At 44.1% G+C, this 27,955-nt stretch overlaps 4 protein-coding genes across 13 annotated transcripts; 1 reads left to right on the top strand and 3 right to left on the bottom strand.

The window, feature by feature from the left end:
- Positions 1–77: 77 nt before the first annotated feature.
- Positions 78–10,906, bottom strand: ahcyl1 (adenosylhomocysteinase-like 1). Of its 2 annotated transcripts, none has more exons than XM_053850187.1 (17): positions 10,353–10,906; positions 5,528–5,642; positions 5,290–5,433; positions 5,016–5,116; positions 4,847–4,949; positions 4,601–4,695; positions 4,428–4,534; positions 3,737–3,853; positions 3,594–3,657; positions 3,429–3,517; positions 3,246–3,316; positions 2,436–2,530; positions 2,279–2,377; positions 2,154–2,222; positions 1,971–2,049; positions 1,500–1,620; positions 78–1,438 (listed from the first exon to the last, which is right to left on the bottom strand). In XM_053850187.1, the coding sequence occupies exons 1-17, from the start codon at positions 10,542–10,544 to the stop codon at positions 1,432–1,434; spliced, it is 1,668 nt and encodes a 555-aa protein (XP_053706162.1). In that variant the 5' UTR covers positions 10,545–10,906; the 3' UTR covers positions 78–1,431. The 2 variants fall into 2 exon arrangements, with proteins under 2 accessions (XP_053706162.1, XP_053706163.1); XM_053850188.1 differs by lacking the exon at positions 10,353–10,906 and adding an exon at positions 8,012–8,194.
- Positions 10,907–11,423: 517 nt separating this feature from the next.
- On the bottom strand, positions 11,424–16,183 carry nfyal (nuclear transcription factor Y, alpha, like). Of its 7 annotated transcripts, none has more exons than XM_053848800.1 (10): positions 16,071–16,183; positions 14,845–14,962; positions 14,604–14,687; positions 13,720–13,866; positions 13,391–13,522; positions 13,209–13,311; positions 12,981–13,132; positions 12,382–12,555; positions 12,165–12,275; positions 11,424–12,092 (listed from the first exon to the last, which is right to left on the bottom strand). In XM_053848800.1, exons 2-10 carry the CDS (start codon positions 14,923–14,925, stop codon positions 12,036–12,038), a joined length of 1,041 nt encoding a protein of 346 aa, XP_053704775.1. In that variant the 5' UTR covers positions 14,926–14,962; positions 16,071–16,183; the 3' UTR covers positions 11,424–12,035. The 7 variants fall into 7 exon arrangements, with proteins under 7 accessions (XP_053704775.1, XP_053704773.1, XP_053704774.1 ...); XM_053848798.1 differs by having other exon boundaries at positions 12,963–13,132; XM_053848799.1 differs by having other exon boundaries at positions 14,601–14,687.
- Positions 15,571–23,598, top strand: ngrn (neugrin, neurite outgrowth associated). Of its 3 annotated transcripts, none has more exons than XM_053848804.1 (4): positions 15,571–15,736; positions 16,556–16,784; positions 16,847–16,957; positions 17,030–23,598. In XM_053848804.1, exons 2-4 carry the CDS (start codon positions 16,558–16,560, stop codon positions 17,586–17,588), a joined length of 897 nt encoding a protein of 298 aa, XP_053704779.1. In that variant the 5' UTR covers positions 15,571–15,736; positions 16,556–16,557; the 3' UTR covers positions 17,589–23,598. The 3 variants fall into 3 exon arrangements, with proteins under 3 accessions (XP_053704779.1, XP_053704778.1, XP_053704780.1); XM_053848805.1 differs by lacking the exon at positions 15,571–15,736 and adding an exon at positions 16,435–16,494; XM_053848803.1 differs by lacking the exon at positions 15,571–15,736 and having other exon boundaries at positions 16,361–16,784.
- sort1b (sortilin 1b) lies at positions 18,030–27,940 on the bottom strand. Its single transcript, XM_053848795.1, has 20 exons — positions 27,359–27,940; positions 25,749–25,808; positions 25,487–25,560; positions 25,303–25,405; positions 25,059–25,229; positions 24,736–24,809; positions 24,220–24,269; positions 24,026–24,153; positions 23,177–23,321; positions 22,689–22,844; positions 22,318–22,424; positions 21,962–22,055; positions 21,711–21,882; positions 21,446–21,636; positions 21,188–21,377; positions 20,947–21,063; positions 19,842–19,950; positions 19,661–19,767; positions 19,431–19,563; positions 18,030–19,336 (listed from the first exon to the last, which is right to left on the bottom strand). Exons 1-20 carry the CDS (start codon positions 27,626–27,628, stop codon positions 19,322–19,324), a joined length of 2,466 nt encoding a protein of 821 aa, XP_053704770.1. The 5' UTR covers positions 27,629–27,940; the 3' UTR covers positions 18,030–19,321.
- Positions 27,941–27,955: the final 15 nt, after the last annotated feature.

Consider the following 27,955-nt stretch of genomic DNA (forward strand, 5'->3'; position numbering starts at 1 on the left):
CTGGAGCGCTGCGGCTGCTTCTCGAAGCTCAGTGAGGAGTCGAGTTGCTTCTGTGGGTCTTCAGAACCTTCTGGCTGGACTGATCTGGATCGGGCTGGAAGGTAGCCATGGTTCCGGACAGTTCTACCCGCTTTGACCACCGTTAATGTTCCATTGACTGATGGACATTCACTCTCTCTTAAGCAAAAACAAACTTTCTTTTCATCATTTCCCATTGAGTCCGGTTAAAACAACTTTATTGTTTATTGCTGAGTTACTGTCTTCTTATACATAGCGTACACTCGAGTCGTGTGACCTTGGTGATCCATTAAGACAGATCAGATGGCAAACAAGTCTCGTGTCTTCTAGAAACACACTGAAGAAGCACATAAAGAGCATAAATTAACAGGTAGGAATGTTGATTTCAACAGAATCAGTGCATGAATGGATGAATAGAAATAATAAAGGCACATTAACAGCATGGCAGAAAGGTTCTAAAAGTCAACTGAGATCAGCACCTGCTGTCAAACGCTCGTTCCGTCCATCAACAAGTTCACAATTTGACGCCGTTGTTCTTTTCTGCTGCTGAACAGATGTGTATATTAACTTTCACAGGCAGCCTCTCTACTATACAGTTTTCTGGGGTAGACAACTGGGAGAAATAAACATTTAACTGTCAAAAGATGTTCAGACATGGATGCCAGTCCTGTAACAATTCTCCTCAATGCTAAAGCTGCTGTTATTGTCGCATTGAGATTTGAAAAAAGTGTTCCAGGCGGTAAATTCTGTGAGTCAGCTGCAACCTAAAATGAGGGCTAAGAAGTGAATTTCACACTCAACAAAGATAAAAAAAAACTGTTGTTCACCCACAGTAGATCAGCAGCAGAAGTTACCCTCTGTGTGAAACAACCGTGTCAAGCTGAAAGACTAAAACCATCAGTGGAGTGAATTATTCCAGTATTCAGACAGTCGGCACAAACTGGTCGGACTACACTTCCTTCACAGGGTTGCATCATACATGTACAGGCTTGGCCAGAGGGACCCTCAACAGTCAAGTTTTAAATAAAACTCTTCATTGTAAATTAAGTAGCTAGCACATCTAGCAGCTTTTAATATTGAGTGAATATGAACTGTCAGGTTCATGTTAAACCTGGTGACTTCAGCTGTCAAAACACCTTCACCTGGTGTTCCACTCGTACAGCGGTAGTTTGGCACCATGCGTAAACAAAAGTGAACTAGACTGACTCAGCGACTCATGCAACTAAAATATACAGGTAAGCATGCAAGCCTGCGCCTTCACCCAGGATGATCCGGTTATTCATATTCAATACTATGGCTGAAGTGCGGTTAATAAGTTACTAGCTAAAATAATTATTCCGTTTGAATCCCAAAATAAAATCTCTGTGAGTCCCGGCGGCGGCGAGTCCAGGGCCACGCTCGGAGGCTCACTCATTAATACCTGCAAAAACGGCAAACACGTTACTGGTTGAGACGCGGCGGGGTGACATGACAGGCCTGACCTGTAGTAGTTGGGCTTGAAGGGGCCGTTCTTGTTGAGGCCCATGTACTTGGCCTGCTCCTCCGTCAGCTCCGTCAGATGAGCGTCAAAGTTGGGGAGATGCAAGCTGGCCACGTACTCGTCTGGGTGGGAGACCAGAGGCGTCAGGTCGCAGGTGACTTGTGAGACCCATTCATGAAACCAGATTTTGAGCTGCACATTTCATATTCTGTCAGCAGGAGGTGCTCATGAGTCACGTTGCGTAAAACTGGAAAATGTGACCCCAGTTCTTTGTATAAAAAAACTTATTTGAATGTTTAACTAGTTTTACAAGGAATCAGCGTTTGACACAGTTCATGAAAACTATACTGGCAGTAATGACTAAGCAATAACAATCCTTTGATTTCTTTTTCTTTTCCCAACTTTCTCCACAAAGGTGCAGTTGGAAGGTGCAACGACTGTGACAGACCAACAACTGCGTCACACAACTCACCCATCTTTTTGGGCAGGAGGTACACGTCCTGCTTGTATCTTCCCTCCGGAGCGTTGAAGAGCTCGATGAGGGCGAGCGCCTGAATACAGACAATGTTCAACCGATCACCTCCATGGAAAGCAGCGCACATCGCTCAGTAAAGAATGGAGATGACAAGAGTGGATACGATCGAGCAGTACCAACCTGAGTGGTCGCAGTGATGGACAACACAAATGTGGGGACCGTGGAGCAGCTCAGGTTCAGCAGACGCCCCTAAACATGAGTGGTCAATACATTTAGGTTTCACTCATCACATGAGACAACTGCACCTCAGCCAGAAGGACGACTCTCTTCCCATCGGGCCAGATGATGTGGTCCACTTGAGAGCGCACCCTCTCCCAGGTAAGTTCAGGGCTGCGGAGACTGGCCTGAGGAAGACAACACTCACCAAACTGACCGGAGGGAAAACGGCGTAAGATACTCTACCACGTCGATCTCGGTGTTGGAGTGTCCCATGTTGCAGACCACACAGCCGTTCTTCATCCGGTCCAGCTGCTCTCGGGTCACAACGTTCTTGTTGCCTTTAAACAACAAGAGCAGCTTCAAGAAACAAGTCAGATTCAGCGTCATTGAAAGTAAAAACTTCATCAGCACATAGTAGTCTGTGAAATATAGATGTAGAAACAAGATTACACCAAAAGAAACCTAAAAATAATCTTTACAAAACAACCATAAAATCATCTTCAAATACATCTTGAGGAGAACATCACAGTAACCAACCATAAATACATTTGGCTCTACATGAGCAGTGCCACGAGGGGATGTAATAAATATATATATATATATATATATATATATATATATATATATATATATATATATATATATATATATATATATATATATATATATATATATATATATATATATATATTTAAAAAATACAAATATATGACTCTAAAAAGATATCGCAAATCTGTTTATTTGTCACCAATTTATATGCCATCATCTTTCAAAACAATTGTAGCATATACATAAAATAAAATACAAAATATATATAAATAAATAAATAAAAATGAACTCATAAAAGTTTAAATATTATTTAACAAAAATAAATAAAAAACTCAGTTGCACTCCGACCGCACTTATCAAGACATCAGTGAAAGTTTTCAAATAAATAATTCTCTGGTAATATTACGTTTCCTCTTACATGACCTGTAGAACTGTTGACATGTAATGTTTCCTATGTTTTTGAAAAGGACATTTCACAAGTACAAAGGCAGTGGCTGTCAGTACCGGTGCAGGTTATGACCACGTCCATCTGCCGGATGACCTCGCTCAGCTTGACCACTCGGAATCCATCCATGCTTTACGACATGAGTTTGATAAGGAGGAGAAAGAAAACCGACAGTGGTGATGAGCGCCATCTTACATAAGCAGCAGCGGGACTGATGTAACAGTGGTGATGTGGTCACTCACCAGGCCTGCAGGGCACATATGGGGTCAATTTCAGTGATGCACACGATCGCACCCAGAGCCTTCAGAGCCGTGCAGCAGCCTTTGCCCACCTACAGACCAGCCACAGGAGCCTTTAGATGCAGCCACCTCATGACATCAGAGGACCATGGACATTTGAACCTTCACCTCGCCATAGCCGCATACGACTACTTGTTTCCCTCCAAACATCAGATCCGTCGTTCTCTTCAGGCTGGAAAACAAGCCATCATCAGGAGTTGGGATTCATTTCTGCCCCGAGTTTCAGTGTTAGTCACCCCTCAACCCCTCACCCATCCAGGATGGATTCCCTGCAGCAGTAGAGGTTGTCAAACTTCTGCTTGGTGACGGAGTCGTTGACGTTCATGGCGGGCACGCAGAGCTTCCCAGCTTTAGACAGCTGGTACAACCTGAGACACGCATGGCAGTATCAGCACACAGGGAAGCAGTGAGACACACATGCGTTTCATTGATCCCACAGAGAGACTCTGAAAGGCTCGGCAGCAGCCAGTCGCTAGCACCCGTCAGGTCCCTGCACACTGAACACAGCTATTGACCTTTCAGTTGAGTCATGTTATAAAAGTGTGCATTACATCACTGGTGACTCAGTCCAACAACATAAACCGGGGAGGTTGCTGAGCTGCAGTCACAGGAAATCGGCTCAGTCTTGTGGATTTCAGAGAACAGATCTGGGTAAGGTATGTTCTGGGGACCACGTGGGGCCCTATGCCTGGACTCGTGGGGCCCCTGTGGGAATTTTTTTTCTATCTCATATGATGACATGAGATAGAAAGAAGTTGAATTCACACGAAGCATCACAATGGTGGTTTTAAAAAGCAGGGCACACACAGAAAACCCTAGAGGAAACCCTGCACTGACATTCATATTTGATGTTTGAGCATAACAAGTGACCTCTTTGGAAATTGAACTGTGTGAACTCATGAAAAGATGCTGCAGACTTGCGACTGAAATCTGGGGTGTTACCGGTGAACTCCGGTGACGCTCTCCTCCACAATACCCCGGACCTTCTTGAACACGCTGGGGTACTTCTTGTAGACCCAGTGGGTCAAATCTCCACCATCGTCCAAGATCTGAATGAAAGAGAAAGCAAGATTACGAAGACAAAGTTAAGACGGCACCGGTGTCCCGACCCTCACCATGTTTGCCTGCCAACTCTCAGTGCTGACACAGCGATCAATACACCACCAGAAGTCATCCTCCGACTCGCGTTTCCACGCAAACACAGGCACTCCTACAACCACACAAAGCAAGGAAGGAAGCAGTGGGCATTATTCAAGACGTGTAGGAGAAGAGGAGCAGCCACTCAAACCAGATGACACCGATGCAATTCACAATCACATCACGATTTAACAAAACACGGCAAGTATTAAATATTAAATGACCCGTCTCCGCCAGAGCAGCAGCCACTTCATTCTGCGTGGAGTAGATGTTGCACGCGGTCCAGCGGCACTGAGCTCCCAGAGCCACCAGGGTCTCGATCAGAACCTGGCAGGAGAAGACGGCAGACAAGTGAGGAAGTAGCTGTGAAGCAGAGACACAAGAAGAACATACTGCAGTCTGAGCGGTGATGTGAGTGCAGCCGACAATCTTCGCTCCGGCCAGAGGTTTCTCTCCCTGAGCTCTTTTCCTCAGTGAGATCAGAGCCGACATGTCTGCGAACGGAAACAGTTGGGGAGGGGAAGCTCACTTAGCCAAGTTGAATCGGAGGGAATAGGATAGTTTGAAGTCATAACATTACAACCACCTCCTACACTTAAAGTGAAAATAAATAGTTGAATCATCAACTCAAGTTTCATATGAATCGACGAGGTCACCTTAAACATACCTTGCTCTGCGATTTCAATTTCACGGCGGCCAAATTCTGCCTGCTTGATGTTTTTGACGCAGAAGTCGGTGCTGCCTTGGCTGTTGACCTGAGCTTTGTCTCGAGGGGAAGTTTCATCGTCAGAGCTGTCGGTGTAAGACGCCGCTGGGGGGACAAAAAAGGATCATGAAGTTAATGAGTTATGAAACAAAGCAGAGATGAATAGCTGGAATATCTGGGTGCATTAAACTTCACATACCTGAGCTGTAGCTGTCTGTGGACGACTGAGAGATGGAGCGGGACAGGGAGCGTCGGCCTGCCTTCGTCGGGTATTTGCTGAATTCCTGCTTATCCTCCGTGTTGGCAAACTGAATCTACAGAAACACAATAGTAGGTTGGAGAACACAGGGTTAGGTTTACAGGAATCTCAAGCCTGTGAGAAAGGAAATATGTGAGACGTGATCTGATGTTGGAAATTGAAAAATCACATGAAAGTAATTCAACTGAGGATCTTCTTTTAGGGAAACAGTCTTCAATGTATAAGCAGACAACACAGGAATTGGCTCATGAAGCAGCCTCTTCATTTCTATATAAATCAGCTTGTTCGCTCAGAATGACACCAAACTATTATAGTCATTTTTGGTGTGCTTTTATTTTGTTGACTTTTGGTCCCCCAGTTCCTGTCGCCCCATCCGCTGGAACCAATTCTGCAATCAGCCGTCCACCTCATTTGCTTCCTGGTTCCAGACTGCAGCACCTGTTGGTTATTGCGCCCTGCCTTGGTACGGCTGCGTTCTTGTTTCTCTCCTTTGATTTATATTTAGATGTATCTGTTCTTCGGTTGCGCTTTTTTTGTCATGTACCTATGCAGGATTGTTTTCCCTGCTGAGAGTTTGTTTCCTCACATTTTCTGTCTGTAGTGTTTGTTCCACCACAGAGCTCTTTTTGTTCTTTGGGCCTTGTGTAGTTGTTCTCAGAGTGAGTTTCTCATTTTGCAGCTGTGTTAGATTCTCGCCTGTTTTCTCTTTCGGATTTCTTTCCCCCCCTCTTGGGGTATCGTCTTCTCGCCCCACTTTTGCCTTTGGTTATTTGTGTTTTTTGTATTAAACGTGCTTGTCGACTAAAGTCTTGTCTGAGTCTTCTATGGTCAGTAACTGAGTGCATTTGGGTCCGGCCCTTTTATGCCACAAACGTGACACAAATGACCTTTAAACTGTCTCAAATTTGAAAATAAAACCCAGAAGAAGCACTGTAGGCAGACGACATTAATCATGACATTTGACCTCCCGGCCTTCAAGCTAATGAGGTCGGCAAGGAATTGGAGGACTCATTAAAAGGTCCACTTTGACACAGCCCACAGCCACAATGCTTGTGGGTAAATTTGAGAACAACCTGACCTGGAAGGCACAGACAGTTAATTCTCATGCAACAATGCTGAACTGGCTCAGCTTAGGACACGCCATGAAGGCAAAGTAAAACACCATTATAATTACTATGTAATGAACTGTCATGGACCTCAAGTAATAGGGCTGCAAAATATGGAGTTAACAACAACGTGACTCTGCTCCCCTCTCCTTGCAATCCACTATATATAGTCAACCATATTAAAGACATCCTTTACCGTGTATTTGGAGTACAAACTAAGGCACCAGCCACAGCAGTTGACAAAACACACAGCCTATAATTCCAGGAAGAAGTGTGAACACCAAACATCAGGCCGAACTGTTGGCTTCAGACATGCAAACGGGTTGACTATCTTCAGTCACTTTTTAGCACATTAAAGGGATGTATCGCATATGAGATTATAATTCATACTTTAATCGGTTAAAAAGGCTCAAGACTCAGTGTGTTAAAAGAAAGTAGTTCTTGTCTCTGTAACAGCTTGATCACAAACTGTTCAAGTTCTAAACTCATCTGCTCTGTTATATAAAAATGCGAAATGTCACTGTTTTGAAGCCAAGTATGTTTTCAAAACAAACTTTTTTTTCTTGTAATAAAAAGACGAGCCACTCGCTCATCTAAAATAAAAGTCTGTAAATACCATTATCCCACTCGTCTTTTTATCAGACACTCATGAACCCAAAAGTAACAATTATTTTCTCACAATTTCATTTTCCACTGGGCATCACATCCTCAGCATTCTACTGTGAAACCTTAGAAGCTTGAGAGCTGAAATGTGCAGAGAAGGTCTCTGCAGGTCTGTTTGCCTTCCTCAGGTTTGCATCTCTGGGGGGTTCTGGGGCAAAGGCAGCCAGAAATATTGAGGATTCTTTGGAAAAGCACAGTGATAAGTGAAAGAGTGATCTGATCAGTCTATGTAGGTGTGAAAGTTACACTAAAGTTTATGCTGTTCAACTAAGAATTTATTTTTTAAAAAGATTGGACTAGAGAATTGGCTAACAAAAAATGTATATTACTGGAATGATGTTTGCAAACTACTAAATATTTGGATTAAATCAACAGTTGAGTGATCAAACTAAAGGCATTCAAAGGCTGTGGAAAGCAATGAAAATTTCTATTTATAATTAAATGATTCAGACAAATATTTCTAGTCTGACTCGGGTCAAAATCCAAAATTATAGTTTTGTAACATTAAAAACCTGGAATTGAACATCAACATTTTAACAATTTAAATTAAGACAAATACGGAGATCATGATAATAAAACAAGAACTGTAATTATGTTGACATATTCAGGGAAAAATGGCTCTATGGGAGGCATTTGTGGATGAGCCGGAACTCACCCTCTCTCGTGCGTGTGTGTGCGCCATGTCTCCTCTCCAGTGCTCCCAGTCCACTGTCCTCTGTTTGATAGTAATAGTTGTCTCAGATGCTGCTATTATCCCTGTCCACTCCCCGGCCAAGCCTGGGGGAGGTTCCCACCTATTATCCAGAGTTCTAACACACCGACCTGCAGCCTGCGTGAGAGAAAGGACGCTTCAACAGTGCCCCTCTCTTGCTCCTAACAACCTGCTGCTGAAGTCAAAGGTGCTCTGGAGCCTTGTGCGGCCACTCTTCAGTTTAGACTTTCCTCATTTCAAATCGGATTGAAAGAAACTAACCGGCTCCATCTTAAAGTGTCTTATTGTGAGGCCCAAAATATCTTCCTTTCTTAGATAGCAGGTCAGCATGTCACAGACCTAATCTCTGTTCAGTCTGCAGATCAACAACTGACATAAGGAGCTTCTTACCAAAACACAACCAAAGCACGCGCTCTAATAGAGAGCACGGCGGCAATCTGAACTCAATAACTTCCTGAAGCAGAATTACAGTTAACTCCCCCTGTATGGCGACGCTCGATCGCCACGGCTCTTGCCACCAAGGCGCCGTTTTAGATTAACCACATACATGCAGGATTATGTTGTGTTGTGAGGAAAACATAGTGTTAATCTTTCCAGAACTATGTGACCTTTCTCAGAAACCACTACCAAGAATGGACATGAGCACAATGTATATATTATTCTTGCACATCAGTAAAATGAGAGAGATTATAGCGTCAACAAAAGTAAGGAATTCCAGACATGAAATCACCTTCAAGTTGGAGAAACAGTGCAAGCGAGTCAGTAAGCTTGTGTTACATTTCTCATCTTATGGCGACTTTGACTGTCCAGTAAAAACAAGTTTCAGGTTCCGGAGTACTCCTTGTACTCCAGTTGCTGAAGCAAGATTTCTTCGTCTTATATATAGATAGATGGATATATAGATAGATTTCTTTGCAGTTCAATATGACCAGTGTTAAAAACATGGACTGTTAAAAATATAAATCATAATTTAAATGTAATAACATCCCACAATATTAAGTCTTATCATGTTCGTGAAATATATTGCATAATTTCATTATGAATCAAGCACAACAGTAGTTCATTTTGTGTATTTATGCAAGCGAGTAAAAGCTCCTGTCTTTTAAATGCAGTACCAAAGTCCAACCACTAGATAGCAGCAAAGACAATTTATGAATTTGCATCTGAATTACGTTTTCAAAAAGAGCACAGATAATCCGTGTGTTTCCACAGTTCCGTTTAAAGCTGGGAGGCAAAATGCCTTCAACGATCTGGTGAAGGGTGAAGAAAGAGAAACAAAAAGGCATTGGCTCAATCGGAGAATAAATAATTCAAAGATACCGAGCAATGTGAAGTGATGATGCATGGTTAAACACGCCACTCTCATTGTGTAACCACATGATTTCGTGACACACAAACACACGCATATTTTTATCATCATCGTCTCTTCTCAGCCTGAGAGGAAAAGTGAGACTCTGCTGGACACTGGACCCTGACGTCCATGCATAACACACTTGTTTGTTTTCATAAATCCTCTTCACATTCCAACAATCCAATATGCTCCAGTCCGACTCCCCGAGGCTGCTCACAGTCCACACGTTATTGCCCTCCACACACAGGGGGGCAGAAGTAATAACAAGTCTGAGTGTCCTGTGGCTGGGAAATATCCATGTTGATCCACCTTTTAAGACTTGGTTATCACCCGATTTAGCCACATAAGGGTGAACATCCTTTGACAACACAAACTTTTTGTGCATCCAAATCCTTGACTACTTCAGTATCATCCCCAACTTGTATGTGTGTTATCAACCATACATTCACAGGCGGTGTGAATGCACAAGCCACGACAACCTGAATGATCACTTCAGACTGTCATCCAGACAAACAGAAACTCAATATACATAGGTAAATTAGTTCTGTTGTAACACCTTAAAACAAGCAGTTTTGTATAACCTCAATGTGTGAGGTGGGAAATGATGATCACCGCAGAAAGCAGGTTGCCAATTGAATCACTGAGAGAGAAGGGGAGCAGGCTGAGAAAGAGAAAACATTGGACAACTATTGAGTACAGTCAGCGAACCAAGCATCGACCCTTAGTGCACTGTCTCTGTGGATGGGACCCATAATTGACGACTACTGAGGTCAACATTCGTGAAGAATTTTGACCCACTCCTGCTCTCTTCAGGCAGACAGACACCCGAATAAAGCTGCCGCAGACGGTCCGACGGTCCACCACTGCGGCACCATCCCGCTCACACGGGGCCGCACGCCACCTCTCTGCTGCTCACTGATGGCGGGATCTCACCTTCTTGACGGACTTGAGCGTGGGGACTGCGGTGAACGCCGCAGAGGTCATCTCCCCGACATTCATGTTCACATCGCTGCTGTTCTTGCTGACCGTCAGCGCCGAGTACTTCTCCGCCACGTTTTCCGTTTCTTTGACATATTTGGTGGCTTGTTTCACCTCCGTCTTGGTGTCCGCGACCGGGTCCGTCATCGCATCCAGGGTCCGGCGACGGCGGAACTAGCTTGCTGTTAAACCTGTTTAGATTTAAAAGCGCCTGGGCTTAATCTCTGCACCTCGCGGCAGCACGATATGTTTAGGCTTTTAGATATTTAAAGGTCATTTATCCGGAGGAGAGCCCTCTCACACTTGTTCTTGCTGTCATCCACAGGCAGCAGCAGCAGCATCTCAGCGCGGAGGGGGCGGTGAGTAAAGCGGGTCACCTGAGCAAGTGGGTGGGCCGAGAGTGGGCAGACGTTACGCCTCGAACTCGAACTCAACTTCTCAGCATAACTCCATCATTTCAGTCTACTTGCGGTCATGACAACTGTGGTCGACTTTTACTGCGTTACCATGGTTGCGCCAGTGCCTGACCCTGAAAATGCTCTCTGAAAAGTCCCGCCCACTTCGCTGGGATTGGTCACACTACGGTATGCGTCAACGATATTACGCGCTTGGTTGGCTGAATTCACTAATCCGACCAGGCCGCTTGGAAAAAAAAAGGTAAACATCCGGTGTTATCACGTCACCATCGAAATGGAGACAATTCATAACGTCTTTGTGTATTAATCTCATTTCAATGTTTAAAATTTCAAACAGATTCCCCGCAGAACTGACCACACTGATCATACAGTATCACCATGAGGATCAGGAGATCACAACCAGATTGCTTTTTATGAACAAGTGAAAAACTTGCTTTGCCACTCCTAAATTTCAATGTCAAAGCAGTCAACTTTATACAAGAAAGCAGCTGACATGTTTACATTTACACACGTTGAATGTCATGTGGAAAACATTTAGATCACTTATTTGACAGTATTTTTCATGAAGATAATTGGGTTGACAGTTAACAAGAGGAAAAACAAGCTCAAATCACAAGTTACTGTTTAATCCCAGTCATGTTGCCATGTCTGTAGTTCTACTATGAAAGTTCATATGTGAAACTTCAGATTTACAGGTGGACGAAAAGCAACAGATTAATCCTAACCAAGATACTGTACAAAATGTATTCAAAAAGACATCACACTGAGGAAGACAAACATTTCTATACAATAATGTCAAACACATTTTATGGGTCTGTTGTAGTTATAGCTACCACATCCCCCCCAAAACTGTTCATGGCAAAAAGCAAACACAACATTAAAAAGTACAATTGATTTTGCTGTTTGTCTTTTGAAAAAAAGCAGCACTATGACCTTCCTCACTGTTTCATTTCATATGAAGTTAATTGCTGCTCAGGTAGTAAAAAAAAAAAAAAAAGCATGGCAAAATACAAAAACCAGGAAGATCCTCCAATAAAAAGGCCCATGTGAGTCCAGAGGCAGATCTGCTGCATTGTCCCCTTTGGATAACATAACACAAGACAATGAAGTGGAGTTGACGAAATTGTAAATGAGCCATGAGGAACCCAGACAGGTACTTATGATGGTGGACCAATGCCTGATGCAGAGTTCATAGATACAGCCGAGGGTCATGCTGATACTGCTACGACACTCGGATCATCTGCGCCACTGTATCGTCAGCTGCTTCCTGCTGCTGCTGCTGTGTAGCAAAGCAAAAATGATCGGTAAATGACACCCACAGATCAGCCCAAACGTGCAAGTCCATCTATACCTGGGCTAAGGCCAGAGCCATTTCCTCCTTTTCCTTCGGTGAAAAGAATCGTCCACCATCCCCACGTTTGCGCTGCATTGCGTGACGGTGGCGAGACTCATGAAGATATTTCTGAGTGAGGAACAGCGCGATGTTATATAACACGGAGATCCTCAAACTATCACAAACCAAAATGAAAACAAATGATACAAAATATATATTTTTTTATCCGAGTTACCCTTCTTTCTTTGGGAATCTTGCCCTCCGCCTCCAGTTTGGCTCTGGCTTGCCTTCGCTTCAATATACGATGGTACTGTTTGGCATTGACGTAAAGTGGCTCCTCCTCCAGCATCTCGGCACCAGGCAGTGGGATACGCTGCATTGTGGGAACTCCGCCAGTTCCAGGCACCATCTGACAGCAAGAAGAAGACAATGGCACAAACAGATTTTTTTTTAAATAAGCCGCTGCTCTAGTATATAGCCTTAGCTAGTGACAGGCTGAGCATTCAGAAACAATCACACACACAAAAGGTATTTCATTCAGGAGGACAAGATGAGGTCACCAAGAAAAGACGCAGAGAACCTATCAAATTTAGTCATGAATCTAACTTAAGGCAAGGACAACTGCGGTTCAAACGTGTTTAATAATCTGTCCAAGTTAACACTCAGGTTTCAAATAAAAATAGAAAGCAACTTTCAGAGCTACAGATCCAGTCCAAATAGCACAAAGCATAAATGGGAGGATTTGGTGCTCTGACTTCCACCACACCACTGTGTGACAGTACACCGTAAACAAAAGAAAAGAATAATGCCGGGTACCTCTGAACAAGGTCTTACCATGACCATTCCACCTGCATTGACCATGTTCCCAGAGACTGGCAGGGTTACGGTCACAGTGCCTTGGCCGCTATTCGTTGTATTTGTGTTGGCACCTCCAGCCTGGACAATCTGAGCTCCTGCCAAGCTGGCGGCAGGAATTGTGATCATTCCTGCGAGTACAGATCACCATCAATATGACAGGAAGCTTGCACAGCCGAGCAGGAAAAACAAGGGAAATGTAACCACCTTGTTGGAGCACAGTTCCATCTGCATTAACAGGCTGATAAACAATGGTCTGCCCATCAGCTGTCTGAGCCACCTGCTGCCCCTGGACACTGATCTGCTGCCCCTGCAGTGGACAGACAGGATGCATTAGCAACAAATATGACGTGGTGAGGGTCATAAAACGCAGGGGTTGGGTCAGACACCTGGTTCTGTCCCGCTGTGATGGCGGTCTGTGGCTGTTGGATGATGATTTGCTGGGGCTGACCCTGCTGGCCCTGGAGCTGAAGAGTCTGACCCCCCTGCAACTGGATCTGACCGGGCTGCACCAGCTGGATCTACACAAGAAACAAAACATCCCATACAAGTTTAGCACGCCTGGATACAACAAAGAGGATCAAAGAAAAACACGGGACGAACCATATCAAATCTGTTAAATGTTACATTAACATCACTGAACACACTTTTTTTCTCACAGCCAAGTATGCAGTTACTAGATTACACAATCTTTGTGTTTGCTGTGAAACTGACTGACCTGCTGAAGTCCTTGAGATCCCGACACAGGAACCTGCATGATGGTTTGACCTTGACCTCCTGACATGGCCTGCACCATGATGGGTTGTCCTGAAGATGTGATGAGTTGTCCTCCACTGACTTGAACCATCAGCGGCTGACCCTGGACCTGCAGAGAGACGGTGGATTGTTACTGCACCATGTCAAGTGTGGCACCAACCAAAACGTTGTTGTATGACAGACACTGACCATGGACCATACTACTGCTATGAGTCGAACAAATATAGGAAGCACCTTATGTAATAGCAGCAGCAAGCAACAGATCACGATGGAGGACAACTAAAATGGCTGAAACAATGGGAAGATAAATTGTGGCCCACCTTAGTTTCGGTACACAAAGACATCTTAGTTACACTGTGCATCAACCATTGTCAAAACATATCAGAAGTTATTTGTTCATTGCAAACTTTCAGATTCAGAGATTTTTTTCTTTTTCCATAAAATCCAAACGTTGTTTGAAGCACTTAAAAAAGAGGAAAGTTGGAGGCAATCGAAATTGAAATTTCCCTCTAAAACTACAGGTGAAAGATAAAAAGTAGTGAGATGAGTTCAGCATCAGAGTCATCATGATACCAAACCCTGCTGCCGTTGTCATTTGTTCCCTTGCATTAACCATCAAAGAAACAGAACCTTGTCAAGCTGCAAATGACAAATATTCAGCGTCATGACTTTTGGCATTCCAGCTGACTTGCCATAGATGATGCAAATGCTGTGCTGGGGACCATGCAGGGCATGCTGAGATGAAAGGATGAATTTGAACAGCACAGAAATGGCGTGTGAACCACAGCCTCAGCTGTATCATGCAGACCGTGACACTGTGACACAGGGCGGCGATGACACCACTACCTGGAGTGTCTGCACTTGCTGGCCTGAGGCCGTCACCACTGGCGCCTCTGTCTGCAGCTGCACAGCCGTCACTGTGCCCTGAGTCTGCAGGATAGTATACTCTAATTATTGAGTAAAACGTAAGGGATCCTCCCAACCTTCATTTTGGGAACCTATCCATTTACTGCAAGCTTGAATGTGCCAACTGGAGATGGTCCTGCGAGATTAAAAATCGGCAATGACTGTATGAGTCAATTCTCACCTGCTGTTGGATCTGCCCATTAGCCGTCTGCACTACTATCTGCTCTCCAGTGGTGGTGGTGGCAGTGGTGTACTGCTCCATAGTGACTTGATGCTTGTCCGTGCCAACAAAACTGGACCTGTAAAAAGGTATTGTGATGAGAACAGACAGGTTCTGAGAGCAGGGGTGACAGCTGCTGGTGACCTTCTACCGCTCCAGCATAGAGAGTCTACTGACAAACGCCATCAAGGTGTGGTACTACAGCTGTACTGAGGCATAGAAGAATACGCTGCAGAGGATAGTAAGGACAGCGGAGAAGATCATTGGCTGCCCTCTCTTCTGGACTTCTACAACTCCCGCTGCCTCAGTAGAGCTAAGAACATTATCAGAGACACATCTCACCCCGGCCATCACCTGTTTGACCTGCTGCCCCCTGGCAGGCGCTAGAGGTCACTCTGCACAAGAACAAACAGATTCAGGGACAGTTTCTATCCAAGAGCTATTGTTGCAATAATCTCAAATCTGAATTTGCACTGACATTCACTCTGCACTTTTCACCGCTGGCCACCTGTTACTGAGCAATAACAACAATATCTACCTCCTTAACTTTAACTTTTAATACCTGTACATATCAGCATCTTTTGTTTACACTGCGCTGCACTTGATTACCACTTAGTTTTTATTATTATGCTGTTGCACAAGGGAGATGCCACTCAATTTCGTTGTATCATCTGCTACAATGACAATAAAGGCTATTCGGATTCTGAGGGAAGGTAGGCAAGTGCTGAGAATAATATACGTAACATACATGCACAGGAGGTTCTATTGAAAAGCGGGTCGTCGGGTATCTCGACCACAAGGCAGCGTTTCTTCGACGGGGTTCAACGTTTGTAAACGACAAATATATTCACTGGTGAGTGTGATAGTAGACTTGGGTTTATTTTGACGAACCTAACGATATTATAGTTTGTGATTTCGTGTTGCAAACGGAGGTTTTTCTTTTGTCTGACGAGCCCGTTTCAAGCAAACCGTCGAGCTAACGCTAGCAGGGACCAGTCGAGCCCGGAGCTCATGTTTCTTGGCACTCGGGACAAAGACGCTCGGCGGCGGGAGCCAGCCGACACACCACGGTCCAAACCGGGCCGACGTTCGAGTTTGTGCATTTAACAGCGTTAGTAATTTGGTTGGTCCATGACAAACCAATCCGTGCTGACAACTACCGACGCACTCAATCGGGTCCGGCTTACCGTGGAGTTGCTGTCCGGTTCCCCTCTGATTGGCTCCAGAACAGCGCGCTGAAGCCCAATCACCTAAGTGAGCGGACAAAATGGCGCAAATGAAACAACAGGCGGGGAGGACGTGCGCAGTGCGCATGTCTGTGACGCATCACCCTCCCCCTTTCAAGTACAGCGCCTTCATACGGCCAATAGATGGCGGCCTTTACCCGCATTTTGAGCACCCCGCATTCAGATTCGCTTCGACCCAAGGTCGAATCTCGCGCCATGCGTATCAGAAAGCTTTATTTGCATGTCTTTAAATCACCATGGAAGCCATTAACCACATATTGAAAAAGCACGTTCGTTTACGTAGCTGTAGTTATACAGCCTCGCCACTAGAGGCAGTGGTACTGACAACACCACAAAGTGACGGCATACGCGTGTCCTGTTTATGGTACGAGTTTATTCATGGGCTAATGTACATACATGTGCCTATCTAATACATTCGTTCTAAGGCATGGCTCGTCCACTCCGTCTGCTCTCATTACTCCCCGGACGACTCGCCGCTCGGACGGTGACTCCTCGGGTCTCCGCTGTCAGCTGTCGGTACATGAGCAGAAGGAACAACCAGGACTTCCTAGAGAGGAACAGACCCCCTTCTGGAATCACAACACTCGACAACGGGGATTCCTTTGAAGAGCCTGACTTTGAGGACGTGGAAGACAAGCTCCAGGCCTTGTTTCTGTAAGTCCAATTGTTTTTCTGGCATAAAACACTGCGAGTATCCAACATCTGACTGTTCTCAGCGAAGAGAAACGAAAGAGCAAGAGACTGAAGTTTAACATTCTGAAGAGGAAGATGACACCACCCGGTCCTCCAGACAGGAAACTGACATGGCAATCTATTGAACAGATCAGGTAAGATCATCAGTATTTCGTGTCCCACCATTGATTTTGCACTTATATCTGCTGCTTGTTTTCCTCCTGCAGGTATTTGAAACAAGAACATCCGGAGGAATGGACAGTGGAGCGTCTGGCAGAAGGATTCTCCGTCAGCACTGATGCTATCCTCAGAGTCCTCCGGAGCAAGTTCATTCCACCGCCGGAGAGAAAAGCCAAACAGGACACCAAAGTGATGCAGAGATACGGTCAGTCTGTTCTTACTGGGGCTGTCCCATGTAGACTGAAGTTGCCTGCAGCTCCATCAGCAGCCGCCTTAACCGTGGGACACAGGACCTCTGATCTAGTCCCAGTGTCTGACCGGCACTTAATGGTCACTGGTCAGAGTTCCGCTCCAGTTCCGGTGCAGGTGAACCATGTAACTTCAGAACTCGCATCAGCAGAAATCACATCAGCCTCCTTAACAGTAGATGGTGCAGAAGAACTGCTAGCAGAGGGCAGCACTGAGTCTGAGGAGGACTGGGATGGGCTGGTGCTGTCTGAGCAGGAACTAGAGGAGTTGGTGGACCGGGAGATGCCTGCTCCTCCCATGCTTCAAGTGGGGAATGACTTTTTCGATGCCCAAGGCAACTTCTTATTCAGAATCTGATATGTACCTGTTTGTTAAATAGGGGCTGCTCAAACAAAATATCAGAAAAAATGCCTATTAATAAAGATTGCTATCTTTTCAGCATGTAGATGTGAATGGAAACTGTTGAAAGAATACAATTCTGATGCTCGGGAACTTGCTTAAACAGGAAAGGCCAAGCGGAATTCTCGGACTCCAAAGCTGATGCACGTTAAAATTCCTCCCTTTTAAGGCACTGGATGGACGTTACGCCAGCAAAACATTTTCCTTAAATTATGATTAGTTTTCTGAGCTTGTCCTTCTTGTTTTCATCACTTGAAGCACGAGAGTCACTGCCACTTGAAGGTGGTCCAGATAAAGCTCCTCCCGAGACTGACTTTCTGTCCGTTGTGAAAGTGTGTTTTAAAATAAACAAGGCAACAGGCCAAAAAATGTAAATTATATGAACAAAAAAAAGCAACAAAGTGTAAAGGAACATTCATTTATTAGCAAACCCAAAGGAAAACGCCTAAAATATACAGATGAGAAATATGTAGCAGATATAAAGATGCCAACTTGAATATTTACAAAATCATTGCAATGATTCATTAAGTGATCCAGTGTTTGAAACAGGTGACTGTGCTTCAAATGATCCTTTGTATACCAGAATCTTCACGTGCGAGAGAAGAGCTGACATGCGATTGAATGGGGGGGGTCTTGTGGAACATATCAATTCATTTTTGGGGAAGTGCAAATTGGGTTTCCACTGACAAACTTCGCGGTTGCAATAGCCGTAAAACAAGAGGTAAAAATTGATGCTGGTCACATTAAAATCCTCACACCAGGCACTTTTTAAACCCTGCTTCATCTCAGTAGTATCATGAAAAACAAAACAGACCTGGTACCGTTTTTAACAAACTACAGCTGAAACTCAAAAATATTCCTTCACAACAAATAACTGCCACAGCTTTTTGATTTCTTCATTTTCTCCAGTGTGTTATTGCTATTTAAATATGAATGTCATTCAGTGAAACCAGACAAAACCACACGTATTGCAGGAAACCATGAGGTCACGTGGACGATGAAAACTCACAGGATACAAAAGTTATTGTGCTTTTAGGCAGCTACGACTGCAGAATCAAACAAAATGTTGGTTGGAAATAGACGTCACGCTGAAAACAATCTGAACCCTACTGTACAGATTCGTGTGTCGCCATGCAAGTTACCGTTATTGCTGGTAGAAACTATTTCTCTGATCTGACTTGTTAAAAGTGAATCAATTCTCAGATGGAAAAGTTTGCTTCCATGGGAAAATACTTCATAAAAATAGGAACATTTGTAAGGAACTCATCCAGCAACCCTTTCACAGCCAGCAGGAAGAAACCAGATTAAAAACAGCAATGACAGGTTATGTACAAGAGCGTGATGGGAAAAGAGCACTCAGCTTTCATCAGAGGAGTGAGGCAGGACCCGTAAAGCCATGGAGCTGGATTTATACACCTTCATATCCCACCAAGCTGTCAGCAGTTTAAATGACTGAATAAATAAAATCAACCACTGAAATAATAAAAACACGAACAGGCTTCTTCCGAACGGTGTCACCGGGACACCCTCATACATTCAAAACTTCACAGCAGAGTGACACACCGGTGACACGCACACTCCCGGTCTGCCGCTCAGGAGAAGGTTCAGCAGGTGAAAGACGAAATAGCTGGAGCTGCGAGGGTGACAGAACCTGCCACAAAGGAAAGTCCGCCGTGCAGGAGTATTTCAGGTTATTCCAGCATGTCCTGCAGGGGAGGAGCACAAAGGAAGCCAGCATCAGCTTCAGGACGGTTCATGTGATCACGCTGCTTCCTGGTGTTTTTGTGTGGGAGTGTTTACCTCGTCAGAGTCATCGTGGAACTCTATTTTGCCGTTGTGAGTGTGGTCCGTGTCTAGAGGGTCGTCCATCCCATCAGCCGCATTGTCCTCAACATGCTGCTGCTGCAGCACAGAGTACCTGTGCACCAGGAATCTGCAGAGAGGTCATTATTTTTGACAAGAAAAGCAGACTTTGTGGTCATCAGGAGAGTTTGAGTTAATTCAAGGTAATGAAGGGATGAAAGCCGTACCTGCCACCACAGACGTATTTCTTGATGAAGATGAATCCTCCGGCGACACTCAGCAGGAGGATGATGATGACTGTCGTCACTATGGCCACTGACTTGTGATGGTCGGACTGCAGGAAGAAGCGCACCATATTGACGAAAATACACACATCAGGCTTAGGAAAAGATGAGTTTATATACACACCACCAAATCTGGTTCCGACATGTCGCTCACACATCTCTCACTCAGATCTATCACTTTCCGCTCTGGCATTTTCCCACCTTCACATTTGTCTCCAGGGATCTTCCTGTAGCTGTGGAGCAAGGGCACACTGGTGAATACCTTTCCCTCCCAGGAAGTGTCCATATTAGGGATGGGTGATATGGACAAGAAAAGTTATCACAATAAATGTTTGGCGTTAACAATAATGATTACGATAAATACATCTTCATTCTACTCCATGTGTTGGACAATACAGTCTCTCTAGAAACTGTTTTATGATGAAACTTGTTAATGGAGTTTGTCTCCAACATCATTATTTGTTTATGTTTAAATATCATAGTTAACCAAGTGTAGAGATGAGAAATTCACTGTTTCACATCTCTGGTAGAAGCCACTCGTGTCTGACAGGCTGCCAGCTTTATTAAGGGGTTAAATTGAGCCGTCTGTCTGTTGTATCTCATGTCTCTTAACACTTGAACTATGGACCAGTCTGGACACATTTCCAAGATGCTATTGAAAAAATATAATGTGAACAGATGATCATTTAGTCATATTCTATTCTCTAGATCATTAAACAAACTGTCAGTCCTTTGTCTTGTTTGATGACAAACATTTTCACAATTCTCTCCCCTAAAATGGTTGTTATCCATTGCCTTATTGAAGATTTCACTAATACTCTGAACGTGTTTATCGAATTTATGGTGAGATGCAGAATTGTCATAGTGGAGATTGTGTTTGGCGGTATATCGTGTACAATAAGTCATCGCCCATAGAATCACAAGAAGCAATAATAGGTTGAGACAAACTTTCTCTGTTGCTGGCCTGATTAATATTCCCAGTGTTGACACATTGCCATGGCAAAATGACTTTAGCCACAACTGGCGTGAGAGAACTGCAGCGGAACGAAGCAGGCCAAATGATAAAATGACATAGCACAAACGTATCTTGCATGGCAGCAAAAGGTGTGGATCAGATTTGAGTGATTGATAGTTTCAATAGTGCGTTGTTGAAAGTCTTCTTAGCATCAACTGTCAGTGGAGCCAGTGAACAGATTTAAGAGTGTCATGTTTCGTTAGCACCAGCTTACCCGCTTGTCACCAGCTGCTCTTCCTTGCCGTGCAGGCAAAACTCGAGAATTGTGCCTTGCAGGTCAGGCTGCTCCTCGCAGATCGAGCTGTTCTCTTTCCGGTAATATCCAAAGTCACTGCAAACAGCATCCAGAGACCAGAATATTTAGTGCAGGAAAACAATACTGAATTAACCACTGATTTAAGCATACTGTGTTCTATTGAAATCGTAGAGTAGAAGTAAGAATATTCCTGTCTCACCAGAGGAAGTCGTCCAGAGTGCAGGGGCAGGGTGTCGGCTGGGTGTTGATCATGTAATCCCGTCCGTTCCAGCAGACGGAATCCTTCCTGAGTCGCAGAAACTTCTCTTTATACCCCAGCATGCAACCGTCGTTGGGATCGCTGATGTCATCAGAGTGAGCCAACCACGGCACATAATCGGAATCCACACCTGAAGAAATCAAACATATTTCATAAGGTCACCACAGAGGGCGCTCCTGAACACACCAGTTTCCTTACAGTCTCTGGTTAGGAGATCTCTGAAGTCGATGGTGACAGAAACCCAATTCTGGCTGATCAAAGAGTCCCGGTAGCCCCAAATGCTGACGTTCATGGAGCGAGCTCCTGGTTCTGATGCGAGCCCCGTGAAGTAGATGGCTTCTGATGTAAAGGTGTAGGTGGACCAGCACTGGCCTTCATCCGTGGAAAACCTAAAGAGAAGAGACAAACATCAGCTCTGAATCGTAAGGCTGAATCAGCAGTGAAATATTTCATGTGGCCATACTTGACTTTGTCAACTGGCTGGTTGTTGTTCTGTTCCACAGCGACCAGCAGACCACCAGAGTCCAGAATAGCATAGTGATGGGGTCCAACAAGAGCTTGTAGCCAGGTGTACCCGCCGTCGTCAGACACGTACACGTCCGGAGTCATCACTGAGATGGTGTCGCCAATACTCCCTGAGGGCGCCGCAGTTTAAGTGAAACCAGTTTGATCTACAAATTATTCTTGTCAGGAAAGCAAAGACAAGACGTTCACCGTGCGCCAGGATGATTCCGACACCGTTGGGTTCTGAGAGCGGCAGCATGGGAACATTCAGCCTGCTGTAAGCAGCGTGGATGTGAAGGGAGCACTGTGAACACAAGCATCACGTTCAGCATGAGAGAACCGGCCAACTTTCAACAATAATAACCATAATGATGAACAGCCAGCTCTTTTTTTTCAGCAATAAATCTGTTTCAATCCCGAATACAAACTTTCACTTCGGATTAAATTGCTTTCCATTATATTAAAAAACTAAAATCCAACCACAGAGATGCAAACAGAACATTGTCGTAACAGACGGGAGATATTGTTGTAGGAAAAAAACATTGGAACTAATGTGTTCTCCTTACCTTGTTTGGGTCTTTGACTGTCACGTCACACTTGCTGTCTGCTGGTTTTTGGGGTGGAGTCCACTCTCCACCTCTATCATACGAGATCACCGTCTGAACATTCATTGCTGTAACGTAATAAACCTTGTTACTGAACTGAGAAAATCATATATATATATATATATATATATATATATATATATATATCGTCTTATATCTACATGTTAAGAGTGAAAAGCTCAAACTGGTAGATGATGCAGCTAGTCGGCTCAAGTGTCGGCCAGTTTGACACAAGATAGCTCATTAAAAATTCACTTCTCAAACTGCCTCCCGTGTCACGTCATGGAAAGGTGTTACATTAGTGTGTATCTCTGGATGTCTTTGACAGCTACCTTCATCCAAAATGCTGGTGATGAAAACTCCCCGCAGAGATGTGACGTTGGTGAAGTCAGTGTCACCTCCGGCGACCGAGTAAAGGTGGCGCTCAAGAGACTTGGAGTAAACGATTCCTCTGTCATCCGATACATAAATGGTGCCATAACCTGTATCTGTCAAACAAACAAAAAAAAACAAAAGTCACCTACTTGTCTATAATTTTTGAAATACTGATCACAAGCTGCAACTTATGTCCACTTTACAAAAAAGGATGTTTGTGGAGACGAACTCTGGAGCTGAAGAAATGTGGGCGATGTAGCTGACATTAAAATCCCTTTGAATTGCAGATACTTTGTCTTCATGAAAGGGTTGTATAAATAAACCTGCCATGCCTTCAGGGAAATGCGAACGTATTGTGAAGACTCGACCTGCCTCTTGCAATTTATTCACTCATTTGCATGATTGCAGTTTGAGAAAATGTGAAAAGCTTATTTTATCCACCGACCTCCTGGCTCATCGACATGCATGAAGACCATTTCATCGCTGGCTGCCAAGATGGAGTAAAACTGCTCGTGCCCAACGGGAGGCAACTGGGCCATGTTCCAAGTCTCTCCTGAGTCCACGGACACATGGATGCTCCTCAGCGTCCCCTGCGGACGGTCAGGCATGTTCAAGTCTGAATGTTAATAACACAATTTCTACTCACAGCTGGGTACAAATGAGCAATACAAGGGCAGAAGCTGTGAGGCGAATGAGAGGTGATTGACTATACCAGTGATTCTTAACCATAGGGCCGGGGCCCTGAGTTGGGCTGCGAGCACCTCCTAGACGGCCGCTAAAGGTTTTTTGTTTTACACCATTGGGCCGTGAGACGCTCAGTTTTAATACGTTAGACACATATGGTGGTAGTAGTGCGTCACTGAATTGACTTTACAGCTGCAAATCTGTGATAGTTACCAACTATGGAGAAGTTCTTGTAAAGAAAAAATGATACAGAAAGTGATGAACAACAGTATGAAATCAAGAGTGATGTGTCAGTTCTATTGAATGGGCCCCGGGGCCCATTTGTTCTGGGAAAGATGGGCCCCAAGATCAAACAAGTTAAGAACCCCTGAACTAAACTATACAAGTGGTGGCCTTTAAATATTGTTCACAAACATCCAATCCACGAAAACCTCATTTCATTAGGAGGATTTGCATTCAATAACAAGGCAGCTTTCTCTTCTCTCTGTCATGTCCATGCACTAGTCTCCATCACTTCAGACAGTTTCTTGTGTGCAACCATGCAACTTCCTATTTCTTAAACTTGCCCAAGGTTCAAGTGATGCCGTTTCTTCACCAACTCTGAACTGACCTTGCCTGTCATCACTGAAGCAAAGAGGAAGCGACCACCCATTCCAAAGGAGTAGATTTTACTGGCGACTGTCTTGATCACTTTTCCATGATTGGTTGCCCTCATGAGCACAAGAACGCCCTGGTCCTCTGCAAAAGAGATCATAATTCAGGGTTTGTATTGGCTTAAATATAATAAGTATAATAGGTACTCACTGCAGGATCCATTGGGGTTGGTGGAAAAGAAAATTGTGCCTTTCCGTCCCCTAAAATAAAAAAAACAAAACAAGTTTGTTGAGAGAGAGCAGTTCTGTTTCCACATAAATAAGTGAGATCAAATAACATCAAACCAATAACAAGTCTACTTCCTGGTTCAAGGTTTACTTAAGTTAAATAAAAAGCTTCAAAAATCTCTCAATGTAAAGACTTTGTTTTCGACTTTTTCAACAGTGAGGTTTGTTGTCAGGACACAAATTCTACCACAAAACCAGAGATAAAAACTTGTGGGTGGTTGGTTATGACCTGATAAATACAAGGAAGTGAATCCAGAATAACAGCTGCTGCTAAAAAAAAAGTCAGCTTAGTTCAGAGCAAAGGTGTGGCACATCTTGAGACCAAATATTATCATAAATACATGCCCCTACTGCTTACAAATTTAATACAATTTAATACAAGATTATCGAAAGTCAAATGTTTTCTTTCTCCTCAGGAGCTCACATGTTGCGTCCTTACCATTTCACTAAACAAACAGTGTCGTGTATTTTCCTCCACTTATCGCCAAAATCCTCTGAAATCCACAAGTCATTCTGGAAAAGGAAAGAAAACCTTAACTTTGCACTTCCGCAAATATTTACAATACCCTCTGTTAATAAACGTGCAATCTGCAGTGACCTAAAAATGATTAACCAAGAGAAGATGGATGAAAGTAGGTCACACGAGTAGGTAATAACTGACCATAACCTGAAGCTGTTTATATTCTATGGCTGATTTTGAAGACATTTTGATCACACATATTATGAGAGGAAAGAAGAGACACCTCTGCGTTGGTCACTCACATTGTTGCTGAGGACCATCAGCACATTGGCGTTTTCTGGGTTGTATGAGATCTGTGTGAGGGGAATGAAGGGCAGATCTTTGGGCGTGAAAGTTTTCCCAAAGTCACTGGACACAAATATCCGAGATTTGGGCGGCCCAAAGACTTCCGACACTTCACCTGTGAGAATCGCCTGCAAAAACAAACACAAACAGGTCTAACTTTTGTTGCTCAGATACTCCAGGCGGCACTTTGTTTATGATTACTTTGCCGGAATTATCTGGACCGATGGCGATGCCAAACTCTGATCTGATGAAGGTGTTATTGATCATCTCGGTGACGTCCTCAAATGTCTTTCCATAGTTCTCACTGGCAGACAAGAGGTGCAGACAAATTAGATTCAAATAAAAACAAATGAACACAGGGAGATGTGCGAGCAGACCGACCTACCTCCGGTACAGTTTAGACTGTCCTAGCTTTAGCATGAAGAACGGGACCTGATAAGTTGTCAACGCCAAAATAACCTGCCAACACATGAAAGGAGTTGAGGTGTGGGCTATTTGTAAACATCAGATGTGACCGTTTAAGGTAGATGTAGTGGAAATCAATGTCGCTGTGCTCAAAAGAGTGTGTGTTTATTTCAACAAGACATTAAATTATAGAACAAATGAATGCTTTGGGTGTGAAGGTGTTAAATGGAGTGGAAACTTACCCCAGTGCCATCTCCCACCCAGGCCAGTGACACAGAGCCACTCAGGTCATTGAAGGTGTGCTGAAACAATGAAATATTGGGATGTAAGACAAGTATGACGCTTCAATCTCAGGACACTTATAACAAACACAATTAAGAGAGTAAACAACTCTGGACGAAGTTGAACTTCTTGAGCAATTTCGGTACGTTCCTTGGGGGATGTTTTGCAGCAACTGCTGCAGGTTGCATCACATGAAGTTTCATGTAAATGAGGTCATGAAAAGTAACCACAGAACAAGACGGTCTCAGTTAAGATAGGGAACTTCCATCTCTTCACAGAGCTGGCTCAGCGCAGATCTCTTCTCCCAGAGTTGTTTTTGTGTGTCATGCAGTGACCAGAGGATCTCGAAAAACTAGATATGGATAGACAATTGCATTAACAATACCACATCCTAGTACGACTTATAAATAGCTCCATAAACAGGTATCACACATTATATCTTAGAAGCATGTTGTGTTTCCTGTAGATGGTGTAGATGTTTACTTCATTACCGAATGAGAGGCACACCACAAGTCACATGCTCTTCTGCGCCTGCTCTCAGTCTGAACTCTGAATTTCACCTGAACAAATCAACCACTGAAATAAGAAATTGCAGTCCAGCAAAGGTCTGACTCATGGAGGAAGTGTGCTCTGGTACTGGTTAACCAGATTGTGTCGCAGCAGACAAGCCAGCAGTCGTGAATCATTGTCAGCGACAGCCAAGCTCATCTACTCTTATTCTGTCCAAGTGTTGTGGACGAAATGCAATTCCTTGTCATTTCCAAGTCCTACATAAAAATGACTCATTCCATCATTACAAATATGATCCCGTCCCCAGGCTTTAGCAGGAGCTTCATTTTGCTTGGTGTCGATATTCAGGTTTGGGTGGTTTTAAACAGCCACGCTCTCATTTTAAGATGAAGTTGCAGCTCTACTTTAACTTTAACTTCTCACATTGATTCAAACAAACTTGTTTTTATTTTGAATCAAGCATTTAGTTTTGTGTTATTACATGTTAAACCATCTTGTGATTCAAGGAGGAAAGTTATTCTTCTAACATGATATGAGGCTATAGACACAGATCCTCATGCCGGTCTGCAAACCAATTCTGTGAGAGCTGGTGGGTTAACACTGCCTCTTTATCCACAAGAAGTAATGACGCTATCATCCCTCTCCACCACCTGAATAAAGCTCACCTGGGACACCGGGTAATGTGATGCCACTGTTGTTGACACCCTGAGCAAACCACCACCCCGGTGATTCATTTTCCTTAGGATTTTATATCTGGATTTTATGTGAACATGCTGTAAAAATGGCATATAAGCTGCTATCAATAATATTATTGTTCGATTTAAATCTGAATATTGATGTGTGTTTGTTTTTGGCACACACGCCACACTTCATTGCAATGTATTTAGCTTCTTATTTTTCAGGATGTCACAATTAACCATCCATTTATTTAGTATTTAGCAGAGAAGAATAACGTTTGAATTGCCTGTTCCTAGTTTGATCCGCGTGTCTGCGTCAGGTTGGTTAACACCTGCGTAGCATCTGTCACTGTCCGCCGTCTCAAGTCAACCAGGTCGCTCACCTTATGGGTGTTGCTCTTTAACTTGGCTTCGAATGCTCTGAGAGCCGTGCAGGACTCGCCAGCCACCGCACTCCTCTTCGTTAGCTTGTGTTCGGTTGCAGCCGGAGCCAGCCGTGTAGACCTCTTTGTGATCCTCGATGCTCTCCCCGGTGTGTTGGAGAGCCGCACAAAATTCGACTCTCTCGCCGCTTTAGGTCCCAGCTGGAAATCCACACTGGCGGCGAAAGTTAAAATGGATAGCAGCAGGCACCCCCGCAGCAAAACTCCCATCCTGTTCGGAAATGTCAGTCAGAAATGTGGATGTGAAAACGCAATCTCTCTTTTGTTTATCCAGCTCTTGAGTGGAAAGTGAAGGTCGCTACCGATCTACCCGGGATGGCATCTACTAAACAGTGACAGCGACTGTATCGGCTTTGAAAATGGAAAGCGCCTTCAAGCTTAATCCTCTTTCGTTGTCAAAAACATAAAATGCGGTCAAACAACCTCTCCGCCCAAATTGGTTGAGCGTGTTAAACGCCAATTAATCGCGCTGCAACTCTCCAACCACCGAGATACATTATACCATCAGCCAGGAATATTTCTGCTGTCCCATCGCTC

Source organism: Synchiropus splendidus, chromosome 18, assembly GCF_027744825.2.
Source record: "Synchiropus splendidus isolate RoL2022-P1 chromosome 18, RoL_Sspl_1.0, whole genome shotgun sequence".
NCBI lineage: Eukaryota > Metazoa > Chordata > Actinopteri > Syngnathiformes > Callionymidae > Synchiropus > Synchiropus splendidus.